The sequence below is a fragment of the Acomys russatus genome, chromosome 26 (assembly GCF_903995435.1).
Source record: "Acomys russatus chromosome 26, mAcoRus1.1, whole genome shotgun sequence".
NCBI lineage: Eukaryota > Metazoa > Chordata > Mammalia > Rodentia > Muridae > Acomys > Acomys russatus.
This window is the reverse complement of record NC_067162.1, coordinates 21,343,249-21,361,335: the sequence shown is the minus strand read 5'-3', so window position 1 is coordinate 21,361,335 and position 18,087 is coordinate 21,343,249. Positions and strand designations below refer to the sequence as shown.

Here is an 18,087-nt window from a genome sequence, read left to right as displayed (position 1 = left end):
CGGAAGTGCTTCCTGGGGCGGGACCTAGAAGTAGCTCCACCTCGGGGGCCCGGGCCTGGCGACCCACGGGGCGGAGCCCAGCGAGACTAACGCAAACTGCGCCCGCCGGCTGTGCGCTAAGTGCTGCCGGTGGCCTTCCGGAGGTCTCGGTCGCCCCTAGAGTCCCAGTGCGGGTTCCACAGGTCTGTGGGTCCGTTTGCCAGATGTGCACAAAGTTGGAGTTCCAGGATCCCTGCTGAGAGCGAGGCGATCGGTACGTCAGCTGCAGAAGACCGGAGAGCCTTGGCGAGTAGGGGCTGGACCCGGTGCCTCCGCTCCGTCCGCTAGGGCGAACGGATCCCGAGCCTCCAGCCCCGCCCCTCCGGACCCACAGGCTCGGGCGAGCGAGGCCGCGGGTCCCCGGCAGGGGGCGACCTCGCTCCGCGCCGCTGGCTGCTCGGCAGGCGCCGCCCGGGCTGCAGCTCCTCCCTCCCACTCCCCCACCCCCGGGTCCCGCCTCCCAGGCCTAGTGCCGCCCGCCTGTCCGCCGGTCTCTGCCAGGCTGTCTGTCCGTCTGCTCTCCCGTCGGTCCGCTGCCCCGGTTCCGCTAGCCCGAGTGCGCGGGTCGATTCGTCGCTTCCGGCAGCCACAAATCCGTCTCCTGACCCCGGGCAGCTAAGGCCCCTGCTACGCGAGGCCGGGGATTGGCAGGGCGCGTAGGCCGCCCCGCGGCGGATGCAGCCGGAATAAAGAGGCGGCAGAGAAAGCAGCTGGTCTCTGCTCGGCCCGCGCCTGACCCCACGGGCGGCCTGGAGCAGGTGAGCGACCGGGCACCCGGGACTGCATCGGAGGGCCACTCCCATGCCTACCGCAGCGGGGGAGAGCCTCCTGAGCTCTGGGGCGGCCCAGGCTGGGGCCTGGAAGCACAGTCGCTTCCCCGGCACGGTTTGAGGCTTATGGGGCCTTCCTCGGCCGGCCGGAACCACCCTTTTTCGGGACACAGCGCCTGCGCCCTCCCCGAGCAAGAGCTGACAGGAGGCAGCCCAGCTGGGCCTAATGGGAGCCGATCAGCTTTCCTTTAGTTACTCGGAGATGCGGAGGTGGGGCGCAGGTTAGGGGCTTCTCCTTGCCTTCCCTCCCCTCCCCTCCTCTCTCTTGCCCTTTGCGGAGTGATATGAGAGTGTTCCTGCCTTTACCTTCCTGGAGAAGGCTCGGGTAGGCGGTGGGGTTGCTCCGGGAGGTTGGGGAGTGGGGGTGGCCGCTGGGGCTGGCAGCCATTCATACCAGGAAAAAAATAACACACAGTTGGATTGGTACAGCTAGACCCAGACAGCGTATACGGAGCCCTCCGCCTTTCCTTTCTACCTTAAGAACGCTAAAACGACTAGCTGTAGCTGTTTGTCCATATTCCTTGGTGCTACAGCAAAGCAGCAACCGCTTTATTCCCTTGCTTCTTAGAAGATGCTGAGGATGACAACTTTTAGCTTGATTCTTAGGTTTCTTTAGCAGAACAGTTAGAAGCCAGGCTGGCTTGAGAGGGCTTTCGCTACCTTCTTCCTCTTAGAGAAAACTTACAAACTTTGAAACCTAAGCAGCAGATGAGCTGAGAAACTGGAAGGGAATTTGCTTTCCCTCCCTCTCGCTCTCTCTGCGATTATTTTTAACGATGCCTCAAAGCGGCAACCTAGAGATTTGCTGGGGTTGTGGGTGAGCTTTGTCTTGCGCTTGCATACTATGAATGACCTGGAGGGGGAAAACCCTGTAGCATGCTTTAGGCTGTAGAACTCAGGCAAACAGTACAGTTTCTTGCACCTTGACAGTCAAAGGGCTCAGAGGATGTTAGACTCCTCTGGGAGATGACTAGAGTGCAGAAGTCCAGCTTGGAGGCACCCCACCGTGGGTGGGTCTGTAAACCTGTCATTTAACCGTCCTTGTCTACGAGGCCATTCATCCTGTTAACAACCAGAGATGCATGTACCTTGGGAAAGGCCTGGAGTGCAGGTGAAGAGGAAGATAGATCAGTCCCTCAGAGGAGAGGGTTTTTAGGTGGTTTGTTTGTTTGTTTTATTTATTTATTGAGACAGGATTTCTCTGGGTAGCCTTGGCTGATCTAGACTTATGTTGTAGACCAGGTTGGCCTTGAACTCACATCAATCTACCTGCCTCTGCCTCCTGAGTGCTGGGATAAAAGGCGTGTGCCACCATGCCTGGCCTTTTAGGTGGTTCTTAATTCTAGCTTCCCAGAGTCCACTGCCTTAGGACTCATACCTCTGGGGTGTGGCTTCCTTCTGCAAGCAGGATCCTCTGGTCTCTAAGGAGTGGTATTCTCATGTCAGTGTGAAAGGGGCTGGCCGGTTTTAGGGACAGGTCACCCTAGACCCTGTGAGACATCTGACTGAATAGATCGTATGGAATACTAGAGGGGATTTGCGGAGGCTGAGATGCTCTGCCAAGGACTGGGGGAATTGAAGAAAATGGGTGTGGAAATAGCTCCCTTCCCCTTGGCACGGGGGAGTGGAGCTACCAGCAGACCTCTTTGATAACATGTAAAGGGAGCAGGTCTCTAGCTCTGAGCATCTCCTTCCCTGAAGTATCGAATGTCGGTGCCGTGACTGTGGGCAGTGCAAGAGAAGATACGGGAAGGGCCACTTGTTCCTGCCTCAAGTTCACTGTGTCTCTCTTCCCTACAGAACCGATAACTGGGGAAGGCAGAGCCTTCTTGGCATTGCTGGGACCCTGTCTCGAAGAGCCCTGTGTCCTGTAGACTTATCTTCTTGGCTAATGACAAGGGCTATTTGACCAGTCCTCTGTGCCTTGTGTCCTCTTGTCCATTCCTGAGATCCGGTAGCTTCTCTCTTAGGGTTGGTTCACCTTAAGCGGGAAACTGAAGCCATTACTGTCCAAACCGAGTTTCATCTTCCCAAGCATGTCGGAAAGCTGGCAGCAGCCACCGCAGACTCAGCCCCAACAGCCACAGCCACCACAGCCTCAGGACCATGCAGAGCCACCACCAGCCCTGGCTGAACACTCGCTGCCCCCAGGCACAGCTGAGAACCCACTGGGCTGTGCTGTCTATGGCATACTCCTGCAACCCGACCCAGGCCTGCAGCCCCCACAGCATGCACCCCTGCAAGCAGGGGAGCCAGGCCCCAAATGCGGTGTGTGTGGTCACGATCTGGCACACCTCTCCGGCGCACACGAGCATCAGTGCCTGGCAGGCCATGACCGCTCATTCCAGTGCACGCAGTGTCTTAAGATATTCCACCAGGCCACCGACCTGCTGGAGCACCAGTGTGTGCAGGCGGAGCAGAAGCCTTTTGTCTGTGGTGTTTGCAAAATGGGCTTCTCGCTGCTTACCTCGCTGGCCCAACACCACAGCTCCCACACTGGCATGATTAAGTGTTCCATCTGTGATAAGACCTACAAGCCAGCTGAGGCTACTGAACCAGCCACCACCACTGCCCCATCGCTGCCCCCAGCACCTCCGCCCACTAACGTAGCCCCTGCAGAACAACCGGAAAAACCCTATAGCTGCCCCATCTGCCAGAAACCCTTCAAGCACCTGTCGGAGCTCTCAAGGCATGAGCGGATCCACACTGGCGAGAAGCCGTACAAGTGCACACTGTGTGACAAGAGTTTCAGTCAGTCCTCCCACCTAGTTCACCACAAGCGCACACACAGCTCTGAGCGGCCCTACAAGTGTGCTGTCTGTGAGAAGACCTTCAAGCACCGCTCCCACCTGGTGCGACACATGTATGCTCATTCAGGTGAGCACCACCTGTTCCGCTGCAACGTGTGTGAGCTGCACTTCAAAGAGTCGTCCGAGTTGCTGCAGCACCCTTGCACCCCAAGTGGTGAGCGGCCCTTTCGCTGTGGTGAGTGCCAGAAGGCCTTCAAGCGGCCATCGGACCTGCGGCAGCATGAGCGCACGCACAGTGCGGAGCGGCCCTTCAAGTGTGACCTGTGCCCCATGGGCTTCAAGCAGCAGTATGCGCTGATGCGTCACCGGCGTACACACAAGACGGAGGAACCCTTCAAGTGCGGCCTATGCGAGAAGGGCTTTGGACAACCTAGCCACCTGCTCTACCACCAGCATGTGCACACCCTGGAGACTCTCTTCAAGTGCCCGGTGTGCCAGAAGGGCTTCGACCAGTCCGCTGAGCTGCTGCAGCACAAGTGCCTGCCAACCTCTACAGAGCGGCCCTTCAAGTGCCCGGTGTGTAACAAGGCCTACAAGCGGTCATCTGCCCTGCAGAAGCACCAGCTGTCGCACTGCGCTGCGGCTGAGAAGCCTTTGCGTTGTACCCTGTGTGAACGCCGCTTTTTCTCCTCCTCCGAGTTTGTGCAGCATCGCTGCGACCCAGCCCGGGAGAAGCCGCTCAAGTGTCCAGACTGCGAGAAGCGCTTCAAGTATGCCTCAGACCTGCAGCGCCACCGGCGGGTGCACACGGGTGAGAAGCCCTACAAGTGCCCCAACTGCGACAAAGCCTTCAAGCAGCGTGAGCATCTCAATAAGCACCAGGGCGTGCACGCCCGAGAGCAGCAGTTCAAGTGTGTGTGGTGTGGCGAACGCTTCCTGGATGTGGCGCTGCTGCAGGAGCACAGTGCCCAGCACAGCGCTGCCGCTGCAGCCGTGGAGGGTGCCTACCAGGTGGCAGCCTGTTTGCCCTAAGGCCTCTGTGCCACTACTTGCTCTGTCTAGTCTCACCTGCTTGCAGCTGCATGGCAGCAAGCCTGTCGACCACCCCCACCCTCAGCCCCCACCCCAGGAGTGAAGACCAAAGGGGTCTGGGCAGGTGGAGGGTGCGCATGTTCAGTAGTATTAATACCAGCCCAGCTGTGGGAGGAGCTGAACTGCTATGGCCAGACCCCAATTCCGTTAACCTCTTCCCCATGACAGGACTTGCTTTCTGAGAGCCTGCTGCACCCCTTATCTATAGGGAACTCGAATCCTACCTGTAATCAGGTGCCTCTCTGCCCCAGGTATGAAGGATGCCAACCCGCTTTTCTCCAGTCTTTCAGCCTAGTTAGAAGCCAGGTGGCTTGGGAAGGAGGAAGTAGGGTTTCCCCTCAAGTTGCTTTTCATGGGGGAAAGGCCAGCTTTGTGACAGTTCTGGGGACTTGGGAGGTAGACAGTGAGCTACAGTCCTCCGCCCAGCTAGGGCAAATGTTCCCCAACCCCGAGTTTCTGGTAGTTGGATATGTAGGATAGGAGCCTTTGGGCAGGGTATGCTTAGAGACGAGGGGCCCAGTCAGGGTGGGGAAGCAGGAACATTCCATGACCCCCTCAGGTCAGCGAATGCTGTCTGTCCACAGGGAAAGGGACACAAGCAGCCTTGTGCTGAAGCCATCCTGAGGCTGTGGAACCCCCTCGTGCCTGCGAGTAGTTCGGAGCTACAGGGGAGTGAGTGTGTCCTTAGCAGAGCTGCTGTTGTGGAAGGGGAGGACTGTTAGTCCCCTTTATACCCCATCCCTGGCATGGGGAAGAAGGAAGACCAAGCCCATGTTTACCCAGCAGCGATAAACAGGTCCCTCCCCAAATTGTGTGAACCAAAGTGTCCGGGGCTCAAGAGTGATAGCTTCAGCCTGTCCCAGCCCTGCCTGAGGGCCATATGGGGCCCTGGGTGCCCAGGGTAAGGAATGGTGTCTCACCCCACAGAGCCCTTCCAGCCCATGAATGCCATCAGTCTGGCTGTGGCTTGGGCCCGAAGGATCTTTTGTTGCCAAAACAATCTGCTGTCCTTTGAGTCCTAGAGTCCCCCTAGGTTTTTGGCTGTTCACAGCCTGCCTCCTATAGCAAACATTGGGGACACAGGGATAGAGGGGTCTACTAGGCAGTGTTCTTGGCAGGTACATGGTCAGCCACCATCACTGGACACAGCCAGAGCCACCTTAAGAGACTGGAGGACCTTTGTTGTCAAAGTCGTCATTCTGAACCCAGCCCTGACCGCCGTCTTCAGCCTTCCTCTCCCTATCCATGAGTCTTGAAAGAAGACTCACCAGCACCCAAGCCAAGAGCCAGATGGGTAGGAGGATACCACCTCACCTCTCATCTTAGAAAGTCCAGCTGGCCACACCCACCTGCTCTGTCTGCCCAGGCCTGTCCTGTGTCCACAGAGACAGGTTAGCACTTCTCTTGTACTGACTCTTGGTCACAAAGCCTCAAAAGACTGGAACTCGGGCTTACCACAGCCCAGTCCTAACTGCTAATTTTCTTTTTTCATTTTGCATCCTAAAGCAGTTTGTTATACCTACTCATAACATTGTATAGTTTAATTTCATGTCATTTCGGGTCACATATAAATCTGAGAGTTGGGAATTTTTAAAAGAATGACTTCATTTTAGGCAGCCACTTTTGATGTTCATATACAGTGAGTTTGATTTGTGCTCTAGAAGTAAAGACATTGACTGGTGCAGCCCACAGCTCTTCCACTTGTTCTTTCCAGACAGAATGATGGGAGGTGCAGAGGCTGAGTTACACAGACCAGAGTGCAGGTGGCTGTAGGCTTGAATCCCTAGCTTTGAGGCTTTTGGCTGTGTGACCTTAGACTGGTCACTTAACCTCTTTGGGACACAGTCACCTCATCTGTCAAAAAACATAATAGATGATTAACTTGTCTAGCCATTGTGAGAACTGCATGGAGTCATTGTTCGGACTCTGAGGGGAAGCTCTGGACAAGCTGATTGACAGGTACCAAAGCAATATACCTTTAAGGTTTACCATAGCCCTTGAGGAGGGAACTGGACCATGAGAGACCAGCAGCTCATGAAAAGCCAGAAGCTGGAGATGGCAGTTTTCCCCCCTCATTCAGATGCTCCCTGGAATAGTGGTAGACCCACCTCGCTCGGCTGGCCCACACTTATTATTTGGTCTACCCTACAGTGATCCCTCTATAGACCAAGCCCAGTACCTTTTACCCCAGTCCTTCCATGCATATATCTGGTACTCCATCCTTGCCCCCAGTAGTCCATCTGAAGCCCATGGTTTACATTTCTCAAAGTCTAGAGTGACGCTGGCACCTGAGAACCAAGGGCACCCTGGCCTAGATAAGGGTAGAAAGTTCACAGGCCATAGAGCTCCCCGAACTACATGTGTTCTTAAAGCTGTGGCCCCTGAGAACCCAGGAGGCCCCTTCCTATAGGCTTCTACTACTCAGCGGCTAACAGCAGGGGACCTTTGTGTCTGTGCCAGGCTCAAAGGCCAGCTTATTTTCTAGTTGTGTGGTCTGGATAAAATCATAGGCCTGAACAGTTCCTTGTTCAGACCATGTGGAGCTGGAGGCTCAAGGATTGTCCATGTCACACAGTGGTAAGTGGCCTAGAACTGTACACAAGTGGAAGACAGGCCGTGTGGCCAGGACATCCTTGACATTCTGGCTCCAGGTCACTTAACTGGTCGGAACTGTCCTTGACAATCTGGCTGGGGGATCAGAGCAACAAATTGCCGCACCCCACCCCTTCCCCCAAGCTGCTGTTCCGCTTCCTTGACAGATCCAAACTACTGTTGTCCACCTTCCCAGGAAGAGCAGTAGTTCCTTAAAGGGCCTGTACCTCCCGCACTGTTTTGAAAGGTCACCTCCAACCTGTACCTCCTTCCTGGCCTGTGACCCCACCTGTCTCTAGAGCAGACCTCATCCTATCACGGAGTACTACCCTATGGGAATCCACCCAAGCCCCCAGCCAAACTCTGGTGACGAGGCCTGCATCCCATCTGCAAGCAAGTGGTTTTGTCCTTGAGTGGTCACGCCCCCGGGAAGAGCCATTGGCTGCTACTAGTCTACATCTCCAAAGTTCTCTGCTGTAGTAGCTGTACAGGTCAGTCTGTGTGGGGGGGCAGGGGTGTGGGAGCTCCCCCTTCCGCTGGCTCTGCATTCCTGTCTTTGTTTCCTCCACAACTATAACTGAGCACCTGCTGTTTACCAGGCACATAGCAAGAACTTGAGATGCGTTGAAAGGGTTTCATAATCAGGGAGGAGAGGCTCAGCTCAGGGGAAGGCTCGGAGTGAGTGCGGTGCCTCCTGTTGAAGTATGAGATACCTAGCACTTACACGGTTGCTTGTGTGATTCTGGAGCCCCAGGCTGGGAGTGGGAGGAACACAGGTGGGGGAATGACAGGACAGACAGACATTCCTGGAGCTCCTACCAGTCAGTCTCTCCGTTTGGTGAACTCATCTGATGTTGACCCTTAGCCTCCACATGTATGTGCACCCATAGACAGACACAAAGTAAAAATGGCCACTAACATCTGGGACATAGGAAATCTTCCCTCTACCTGTCGCAGCTTGAGCCTTATTTCTGAGTCTGCCCTGCCAGCCCCAGCCCCTGGGCTATGATGCATGTTCCCATGTTGCTCTGTAATAAACACTACTGTTATTTTATCGTAGGAATTTCATTCAGTTCAAATTTGCCTGCATAGGTTTGGAGGCCTCAGACGCCATTCCTGAACCACAGTCATTGGCCAGGGACATGAGTGAGTCCCCTGAAGCTAGTCCCTGTGCTCGTGGTCTTTGGAAAGAATGTGGAGAAGGGGGCATTTGAGGCTTTTGAGACTGGTAGAAGCAGGAAGGAAAGCGTTTCTGGCTTTGAACAAAGTTTGAGAGCCAAGAGCCTGCAGGTAGGACAGACCAGCAAGGAAGATGGTGGGGTCTGGGGTAAAGGCCAGGGAATGGAATTGCATTCGGGTCTAAAAGGCCTGGAGATGAAGTCGAGTTGGCTGCACTATCCCAAGGTTACAGGCGCGGTGAAGGTTCTAGTGGGATCTGTTTATGAGGAGCCATGAACCTCTGAAGATAGGAGGTCACAGCTGAGAGGTAGAGATCACCACTGGTACATCTGAGAGCAGTACTGTGAAGTCTGTTTCCCAGGCTAGTCTCAAACTCCTGGGATGTCTGTCATGCCTCAGCCTGCATATCATCTGGGACTATTGGTGTATGCCACCAGTCTTGGCTTCTTAGTATCTAATGGGACATCTTCCTTTTAAGTGCCCGTCTTACGTCTCCAGCCCCAAGAAGACCCTCTGCCTTCTTCTCCACTCTTGGCTTGTTCCTCAGAGCAGGAAAATAGTGGAATGTGATGATCGCAGTCTCACTGCCTTCATTTGCCAGCTTTACCAGTCCCGGGCTGTGTAATCTTGGGCCAATCATAACTCCCTCTAGCCTATTTATTTGGGTTTATGTGAATGAGTCTTTTGCCTGCATGTATGTATGTGCACCGTCTGTGTGCCTGGAGGTCAGAGGAGGGTGTTACAATCCCTAGGAACTGGAGTTAGGATGGTTTTGAGCCTCCATGTGGGTGCTGAGAACTGAACCTGGCTTCTCTGGAAAAGCAGCCAGCACTCAACCTCTGAGCCATCTCTTCAGCCCCAAGTCCATTTATTTAACCAGCTATAAAATGGATTTAAAACAACTTACCTCATGGGGCCTATGAAGCACTTAAAAACTTAATAAAAAAGTATACACTCAATTGTTTTTGCTTATGATTTCTGCTTCCTTTATTCTCAGGTAAGTTTCTGTAGTTTGTATTTATGAAGTTGATATTAAATGGACAGCCAGTAGAAGGCCCAGGGGCTGCTCTAACACTGCCCCAGGCTGTAAGATCCTCTTCCCTGGGGCTCCCCTGCACCTAGGCCATCATGTCCACCACCACAGGAGGGCAGTGCCTTGGGGAGCCCAGGATGTTCTCAAGCCCCTCAGCTCAGTTTATATTAGAACCTGCAGCTTCACAGGGAACAGGGCACAAACTTAAACTGCTCGCTGCCCTTCAGGGAAGCTCTAGGTACCTGGAAATCCCAAAGCATACCAGTATGGTAAGGGTTCCAGGGGTGTGTCACGGATGCCCCTTTCAACCCCTCCTTTCTTAGTGTTCAAGCTTGGGAGGACGTTGAAAATTCAGGATCTTGGTTAGGACTTGCAAATGAGACAGGAGCATTGGGGAAACCCTGATCCCAGCCTATCCTTTCCCTGTGCCTCAACCACAGATAGACTTGAGACAGGCCCTCATACTCCACCCAAGTCCACAAAACATCCTTCACCAGCCCTTACACACCTTCTCCCCATTCCCCAGGAGCTGGCAAGGAGCAGCCAAAGGTAAAACACTGTCATCTGTGGTCCAGATCGTTCCCAGACTCCCCAACCACTACCACCACGGAGGCTTAGAGCCTCGCTGAGGAAGCGTTATGTTTATTTATTGAACTCGTGGGCAGATGGGTGGTGCCACTATATGTCCTCTGTCCTGCCAGGGGACTTGAGGTGGCATGGTCCAGTCATAGAAGCATCAGCAGCCTCAAGCCCCCAGGTCAATGCCAGGGAGTCAGATAGTTGATGCGACTGTAAAGAGAGAGAGGGGTGAGATGGGGACTCCAGAGTGCTCTCAAGAAGGAAGAAAACAAGTTTCCCTTCCCTAGCTCTCCCACCCCGAAGCCCACATCTCTACCCACAGGGTTCTGAAAACTGTTCCCATTCAGTCTATGTGGCCAAGAGCCTTCAATGGTTCCCTATTTCCTTTTGTATGCTTTTGGCTGTTCTCTTCACCTCTCATTTACCTCATACTATTTCCCACTGCCTTCCCAGCGATAACCGATTCACGGGCTTTCAATCATGCATGAACCTATCTAGCATCACAGTAACAAAATCCTAAGTTGTCCTGTGTGTGGGCTGGGGTAGGCAACTTTGAGGAATAGGAAAAGGCAGCACGCTGGGTGCTACAAGCTAGAAGTGAAGCGGAAGTGTGCATTGTAGGGAGAGGCGGAGTGTTTGGTTGTGCCAGTGGGAGGGGTCGCGCTACCGAGTCTGGCATTGCTGATATGTACTTCCTCATTGTTTGGAGCCTTTAACCCAGGGTGACCCTGGTTGGAGATCTACAGTGCAGCAGGAAGCAGATGGCAGTTCCTTCCTTCTCCACCCTCCTAGATGCCCCCACCCCCTTTTCCGGCCTCGTTTTGGCCAATCCTGGTTGGAAATGCATCCCTAGCCAGCGTCCACTAAACTGTGTGTGGAGCACCAGCTGAGCATCATCAAGGGTCCCTTGCTAGGGGGCGTGGCCTACTGTGGTCAGGGTGGGGCCATTCTCTACCTGTAGTGGGAGCCAAAGCGCCGAAACACATTCCTGTGAAAGAACCAAGAGCACCACTGAACGCCCGCTCCCAGAGCGTGGGGGTGCCAGGCACCGACTGACAAAGGTCGGCTCGGTAGGAATTCAGTATCCTACAGCTACGATCCGCCTCCCCTGTTCCCTAGGGGAGTCCCTAAGGGGTTCTGCATAGTGTCACTTACAGCGAGTCGAAAGGCAGGGGTTTCTGTCCATAGCAGTCCAGGCTGGGGTTCTGATTGAGGCAGCACTGGGGCGAGCCACAAGGATGGGGACCCGTAAGCCTGTAGGGGCGTGGACCCCAGCAGTCGCTCCCTCCCAGCTACCCAGGTCCCAGCAGAGTGCATCTTTCCCTACCCGCCAGCTCTGAGTCACGTCCGGTTTCAAGTACCGCACCGCGTAGCCACTGAAACTCTCGACTGTGGAGAGAGAGCCCACCTTGGGGACCAAGATCTGAACAAGCCCAGCTCCTGCCTCATCTAAGCCACGCCCCTGCACAAAAACCCCACCCCCTATCATCTGTGGCCAGAGCCCTGCTTGGCTCTCAGCCCCAAACCCAAAGACTTCCCTACCTAGAGTCACCTCAGTTGGACCCCACCCCCAAGCTCCCCCCTCCCCTCCTCCCTTGTCCCTGTGTCTGCATTGCTAGGTGTTTGGGCTTATGGCCCTCACTCCCTGTTTTAGATGCACTACCAAATTGCAGCACATCTCCCCCCTCCTAGCATCCTTTCAGTTGGTAGACTAACCCCTTTTGTTAGCACAAGGCAGCTTGAATTCCCCGGATCTGGACACGAACTGAGACCAGTCTTCTATGGCACGTGTGAAGCAAGGCCAGTCGACACGGTTTATGCCTGGCGCAATGGGCACCAGCTTTCCTTCACGGTACTTATGACAGAGCTTCCGGCCGGTTGCTGTGAAGTCCTACGAAACGATGGACCGTAATGGCTGATGCAAGATCCTGGGGGGCTCCCTAGGCCTGACATTAGGCCCATTGGACTGAGGGGGATGCAGGAAACTAGGGACTGGATTGGGTCGGGAGGGAGTCCCAGATAGGCAGCTGGGGATCTGTTCAGGCAGTAAGGAGAGCCTTGGACCAGAGGTGCCTGGGCCCTAGTACAGACTGGAGCTACTGTGCCCATCCAGGGACTAGGGCAAAGGACACTCACCAGGCAGTGTAGAGGTTTGTTGGGGATCCCTAGGAGTGTGAAGTGGGCCTTGTTAAAGTCATCTGTTGAAAGAAGATAAAGGTGTCCCTTCAGGAGTCCTTACAGGCCCACTATGCATCTTAAGAGAAAAAATGTAGCCGGCGGTGGTGGCCCACGCCTTTAATACCAGTAATCAGGAGGCGAAGGCAGGTGGGTCTCTGTGAGTTCGAGACCAGGCTGGTCTACAAAGTTAGTCCAGGACAGCCAAGCTACACAGAGAAATCCTGTCTCGAAAAGCAAAACAAACAAAAACAAGAGGAAAAAAAAAAAAGTTTTGTTGGGTGTGATAGCACATGTCTTTACTCCCAGCACTCAGGAGGCAAAGATAGATCTCTGTGAGTTCAAGGCCAGCCTAGTCTACATAACAAGTTCCAGGCCAACCAAGGTGAGAATCTGTCTCAAAGGAAAAAAAAATGTCAGTTTTAAAATATTTAATATAAAACACTATTGCTGTCTTTTGAAATAAGGGAACACTATAGAGATCAATATGAAAGATTAGAAGAAAATGTGTATAAATTGCTCTATAACCCTGGGACAGAAGGACTTAATTCCTGTTTAAAAAAAAAAAAAAAAAGCCAAAAGCTGAAAGAAAAGGCCACACAACTTTGACCACACAAAAAATAAACACAAGGCTAGCAAGAACAATCAGTGGGTAAAAGGGATTTGTCTGCTGGCCCTGATGACCTGAGTTTGATACCTGCTCCCCACATCATGAAAGGAGAGGATTGACTCCTTAGAGTTGTTCTCTGACCTTCAAGAATGAACTATGGCTATGAATTGTGGCCTGTCAGTGTGTGTGTGTGTGTGTGTGTGTGTGTGTAATAAACAAGATAAAAAGTAAGCACAATACGGGCATAGTGGCGCACGCCTTTAATCCCAGCACTCGGGAGACAGAGGCAGGCGGATCCCTGTGAGTTCAAGGCCAGCCTGGTCTACAAAGTGAGTCTAGGACAGCCAAGGCTACACAGAGAAACCCTGTCTCAAGAAACAAAACAAAAACAACAACAAAAAAGTAAGCACAGTAACCCAGCACTCAGGAAGCAGAGGCAGACAGATCTCTGTGAGTTCGGGGCGAGCCTGGTCTACAGAGCAAGTTCCAGGACAGCCAGGGGTAAACAGAGAAACACTGTCTTGAAAAACAAACAAACAAACAAACAAACAAAAAACAGGGCTGGAGAGATGGCTCAGAGGTTAAGAGTACTAGCTGCTCTTCCAAAGGTCATGAGTTCAATTCCCAGCAACCACATGATGGTTCACAACCATTTATAGTAAAATCTGGTGCCCTCTTCTGGAGTACAGTCTTTACATGTAGACAGAACACTGTATACATAATAGATAAATCTTAAAAAAAATAAAAATAAAAAACAACAGCAACAAAAAAGTAAGCACAAAAGTAATAAAAAGACAAAGGGGAAATATTTCTACTGATTTTATAGATGAGGTTGAGGCAATTTCTAGAAATCAAGACAACAAACAAAAACAAAAAAGGAAAGAAACATGGATAAACCACATTTTTAAGTAGTTCATGTACAAATACTAGAAGCACAGCTGGGCGTGGTGGCGCACACCTTCAATCCCAGTGTTCAGGAGGCAGAGGCAGGAGGCTGAGGCAGGCAGAGCTCTGTCATTCGTAGGCCAACCTGGTCTACAAAGAGTCCAGTACAGCCAAGGTTATTACACAGAGAAACCCTGTCTTCAGAAACAAAACAAAGCAAAAACAAAAAGCAAACAGAAGACAAAGAAGATCCAAAATCCAAAAAAAACAAACAAAACAAAAACCCCAAACCAAAACCAAACAAAAAAAGGCAGCCAAATACTAGAAATAATATGTTTGCTTTCATGGCTCCTAAACATATGAAACAACACCCAGTTTCATTCACAAGATGAATGCACATTCAAGCAACATTAAGATATTTCTTCCACTTATAAGGCCAGACTGGGAACAATACAAAATTAGTACAGCTTTAAGAGATAGACCATCCATCATACTTCACCAGTGGCTGTATAAATTGAGCAGAGCTTACAGACTGCAGCCCAGTAAACATTACTTATCATAATGATGAATACACATATGTCCTCTGACCCCCATGGTCTAGCAGTGCACAAATGATATAAGAAAGTGACCCATTTTCCTGTTTGTAACAGCAAAATATTGCAAGCGTCAGTCATTAAACCAAATGCATCTAACTACATTTGCACTAGGGAGTAATTTTAAGAATGGGTGTGGTGGTGCATATCTCTAAGTTATGCACTTGAAGTCAAGGCAGGAGGATTATGAGCTGGAGACCAGTATGGGCTATATTAATGAAACTTGGTCTCAAAAATCTAAGGGCTGGGTACAGCTCAATGACAGAGAACTTGCCTATCATGTGTAAGACCTTATCTTCAGTCCCCAGAACAACAAAAAGTATTAATTTGAGTCCATGTAGTTGAGATTCTCAAGACTACCGGAGACCAAAAAAAGTTTACACCCAGGCCACCACCTGAACCACATGCCAAAGTTAGCAGCATGAACAACAGAATTCCACACCCCTTCTTTTTTTCTTTTCTTTTCTTTTTTTTCCCCCCCGAGACAGGGTATCTCTGTGTAGCCTTGACTATGCATAATCCTCGATTCAATCCTCTTCCCATTTTAAGTTATAAAAGACATATTTGGAGACTCCAGGGGAGAATTTTTTTCTTTTTTCTTTCTTTTCTTTTCTTTTTTTTTTTTTTCAAGACAGAGTTTCTCCGTGGAGCCTTGGCTGTCCTGAACTTGATTTGTAGACCAGGCTGGCCTCAAACTCACAGCAATCCACCTGCCTCTGCCGCCTGAGTGCTGGCATTAAAGGCTTCCAGGGGAGATTTTAATGTGTGCTGGTTATTAGATATTGTGGAATTATTGTCAACTTTCCTAGATATGGTATTGTGTCATGTAGGAGGCTGTCCTTATTGAGAACTACCTGGCAAAGTTTTGGGAACACACATGTGTGAATATGAGGGAAAGAGAGAGAAAGGAAAAGAGGAGAAAAAGGGTTAAAGGAGAGAGCAGCGAGAGAGAAAGATGGAGAAAGGAAGAGAGTGAGAGAGAACACAAGCATGTTGAAACAGAGTTTGGAGTGGGAAGCCCATAAAGTCAAGGAACAAGAGGATATGTGTTTGTGTTGAGTGCAGTGGTGTGGGCCACCAATCCCCCACTCATCTGGAGGATAGCTTGAGCCGGGGAGTTCAAGGTCAGCCAGGACAACATAGCAAGTCCCCATCTCAAAGAAATGATGGTGCAGGGGAGATAGCTCAGTTAGTAAGGTTCTTGCTGTGTCAGCATGAGAACTGAAGGTCTGGTCCTAGCAACCACAAAAAAAGATGGGTGTGGTAGCGTACACTTGTCAACCTAGCATGGGGAGAAGGCAGGAGGATCCTGGGGTTTGGTGGCCAGTCAGCCTTGCCTACATGGTGAACTCCAGGCCAGAAAGAGACACTATTTCAAAACCATGGTGAACAGTAACTGAGAACAACACTTGAGGCTGTTCTCTGAACTCTATGTTCACATGCATGCGCGCACGCGCGCGCATACACACACACACACACACACACACACACACACACACACACACACACACATTTAAACCCTCCTCCACCACATGAATTAGACCAGTAACAAGACCAGGCATGGGCCTACATATCTGAGACAGGAGGAGCAAGCACACTTTAAGGGCAGCCTGAGCTACATGTTGAGACTGGAACTACATATTTTGTTAATTAATCCTGAAGGAAATAAATCTGTTGATGGGTCCTGTAGTGCCAGGCACCCTGCTCTTCATCCTCCTCCACACTGCCTCACATAGGCCGGGGAGGCAGGTTCTATCCCTGTCCCCATTTTTCTGCTCAGGAAGTGGAGGCGAGACCTTGGTGGATCTTTCTATTGGGAAGAAGAGAGCAGGACAGGCCTCCCTCATACTTTCTTTTCTTTTTGTTCTTTCTCTCTCTCTCTTTTTTTTTTGTTTTTTGTTTTTGTTTTTTTTGTTGTTGTTGTTGTTTTGAGACAGGGTCTCTCTGTCTTGGCCACCCTGGACTCGCTTTGTAGACCAGGCTAGCCTCGAACTCACAGTGATCTGCCTGCCTCTGCCTCCTGAGTGCTGGGATTAAAGGCGTGCACCACCACAACACTTGTCCCCAGCCTTTATTTCCAGGATCTCCATTTTGTCAGGCGCCCTTGCTCCAAAGGCAAACTAGTTGCTGCTGGTGACGTGGCCTGACCTTTGGAGCAGTAGGTGGAAGACTGGCTGTGCTCATCCGAGAGGCAGCCCTTGACGGAGTCCATGTCCATGCGCCGAAGGGTGGGCAGGATTGGGTGGTACAGTTGATGCTTCACGCCAGCCAGCGGGCGACGCACGCGCTCCAGTGGGAGTAGGATAGCCGGGGAAGCATGCACGTGGGCGGAGCCATCGTCCCAGGGCACCACATCGATGATGCGGGCCATTGCTGAGGAGTAGAGGGAGGGGCTGAGTCAGATGCCCTTCCACACAGGCACACGTCCTTAGGCTGCATGGCTTTAACTATTATCAAGCATTTATTATCTTCTGTGTGCCCAGTGACTTTTCAGAAGCTCCTCATGGGGCAGCAGGGACATCCAAACAACAGATATATGTGTGCTGGGTGTGTACACACACACACACACACACACACACACACACACACTGCCTGCCCCCCAGTGCTTTGAGGGAGGTGCGTGGATCCGAGAGGGCTGGAGTTGGGGCACTCCAGGGACTATCTAAATGAAATGAAACTTAAATATTAAACAGGAAAAGGGCGACAGTAAAGCCCTTTAGAACGTGGCTTAGAATGCTGTGCAGTTCATGACGCTAGGTAGCCGACTCTGGATTTGCTACACATATTACAGACAGACAAGCCTGTTCTAAAGAAGGGAGAGGAGAAGATGGATGGTTACCTACTGCCTCTCTTTTAAAAAGCAGATAGCCCTAAAGAACCCCACCCGCCCACCCCTCCACCCCCACCCCACGTTTTAGTCATTAACACCTTAGTGAAATTTTTTCTTTTTTGGAGACAGGGTTTCTCTGTGTAGCCTTGGCTGTCCTTGGTCTAACTTTATAGACCAGGCTGGCCTCGAACTCACAGCGATCCACCTGCCTCTGCCTCCCGAGTACTGGGATGAAAGGCATGCGCCACCACCACCCGGCAAGAATTTCTTGATTCTACTTCCTGACCCTTTAAGTTAGAGGACAGAAACGGAGATGGGGTCCAGGTAGGCAGGAAGAGAGAAGGATTTGATCATGGAGGATCAGCAAGGGGCATGGTGATAAAGTATGGGAAAGCTGTCTCAGAGATGACAGTACGTGAGGAAGGACAGGGTGGTAGAAGATGGAGAGAGAGGAAGGGAGAGCTCCCTGTTCCTTCCCACCCACCCATCGCCCCTACCTCATCTGCAGGGCACAGGCCCAGGTAGGTGCACAGGCAGGTAAGAACCCTTCTACTCGTCTGCTGCTCAGTGGGCAGAGGAAGGGAGCTGGGTGAGCCTTGCGGGCAACTTTGAGAGAAGGAACACGACAGAGACAATGCCCATTGCAGCCTGATTGTGAGGACGCAGCTCCCAGGTAACCCTGGGCAACACAGGCTGCCAGGATGCCTGGGTACTGGACACCCATTCCCAGAAGGCTGGGGTCTCTGTGGCCGCTACACAGGCCAAACATCTTGGAAGATATCAGAACTGGGGCTTTGTGGAGGTGACCTGGCCACACTAGGGTAGGAATAGCTGCTGGGCCCACCCTAACCTGTGTCACTGTGCTGGCTAGTTCAACTTGACACAAGCTATAGTCATCTG

General features: G+C 52.0%; 3 protein-coding genes across 3 annotated transcripts in view; 2 read left to right on the top strand and 1 right to left on the bottom strand.

Moving 5' to 3' along the window:
* Positions 1 to 4: 4 nt before the first annotated feature.
* On the top strand, positions 5 to 5,533 carry Znf319 (zinc finger protein 319). Its single transcript, XM_051169355.1, has 2 exons — positions 5 to 253; positions 2,670 to 5,533. Exon 2 carries the CDS (start codon positions 2,906 to 2,908, stop codon positions 4,649 to 4,651), a length of 1,746 nt encoding a protein of 581 aa, XP_051025312.1. The 5' UTR covers positions 5 to 253; positions 2,670 to 2,905; the 3' UTR covers positions 4,652 to 5,533.
* Cngb1 (cyclic nucleotide gated channel subunit beta 1) overlaps positions 491 to 18,087 on the top strand; it is an 89,472-nt gene continuing 71,875 nt past the window's right edge. The window contains exon 1 of the mRNA XM_051169353.1: positions 491 to 797. The gene's annotated coding sequence lies outside the window, so the exon portion shown is untranslated. The remainder of the gene's footprint in view (positions 798 to 18,087) is intronic.
* On the bottom strand, positions 10,109 to 16,728 carry Tepp (testis, prostate and placenta expressed). Its single transcript, XM_051169356.1, has 7 exons — positions 16,506 to 16,728; positions 12,231 to 12,292; positions 11,811 to 11,985; positions 11,422 to 11,483; positions 11,250 to 11,314; positions 11,050 to 11,082; positions 10,109 to 10,304 (listed from the first exon to the last, which is right to left on the bottom strand). The coding sequence occupies exons 1-7, from the start codon at positions 16,726 to 16,728 to the stop codon at positions 10,274 to 10,276; spliced, it is 651 nt and encodes a 216-aa protein (XP_051025313.1). The 3' UTR covers positions 10,109 to 10,273.

Bases quoted from the DNA above. Each gene is read 5' to 3' on its own strand.
- Tepp (XM_051169356.1), bottom strand. From the start codon at position 16,728: ATGGCCCGCATCATCGATGTGGTGCCCTGGGACGATGGCTCCGCCCAC. The intron at 11,315-11,421 runs GTAGGGAAAGAT...GGCTCGCCCCAG, and splicing joins ACGTGACTCAGAGCTGGCGG to TGCTGCCTCAATCAGAACCC. The intron at 10,305-11,049 runs GTAGAGAATGGC...CTCTCTTTACAG, and splicing joins CGCTTTGGCTCCCACTACAG to TCGCATCAACTATCTGACTC.
- Znf319 (XM_051169355.1), top strand. From the start codon at position 2,906: ATGTCGGAAAGCTGGCAGCAGCCACCGCAGACTCAGCCCCAACAGCCA.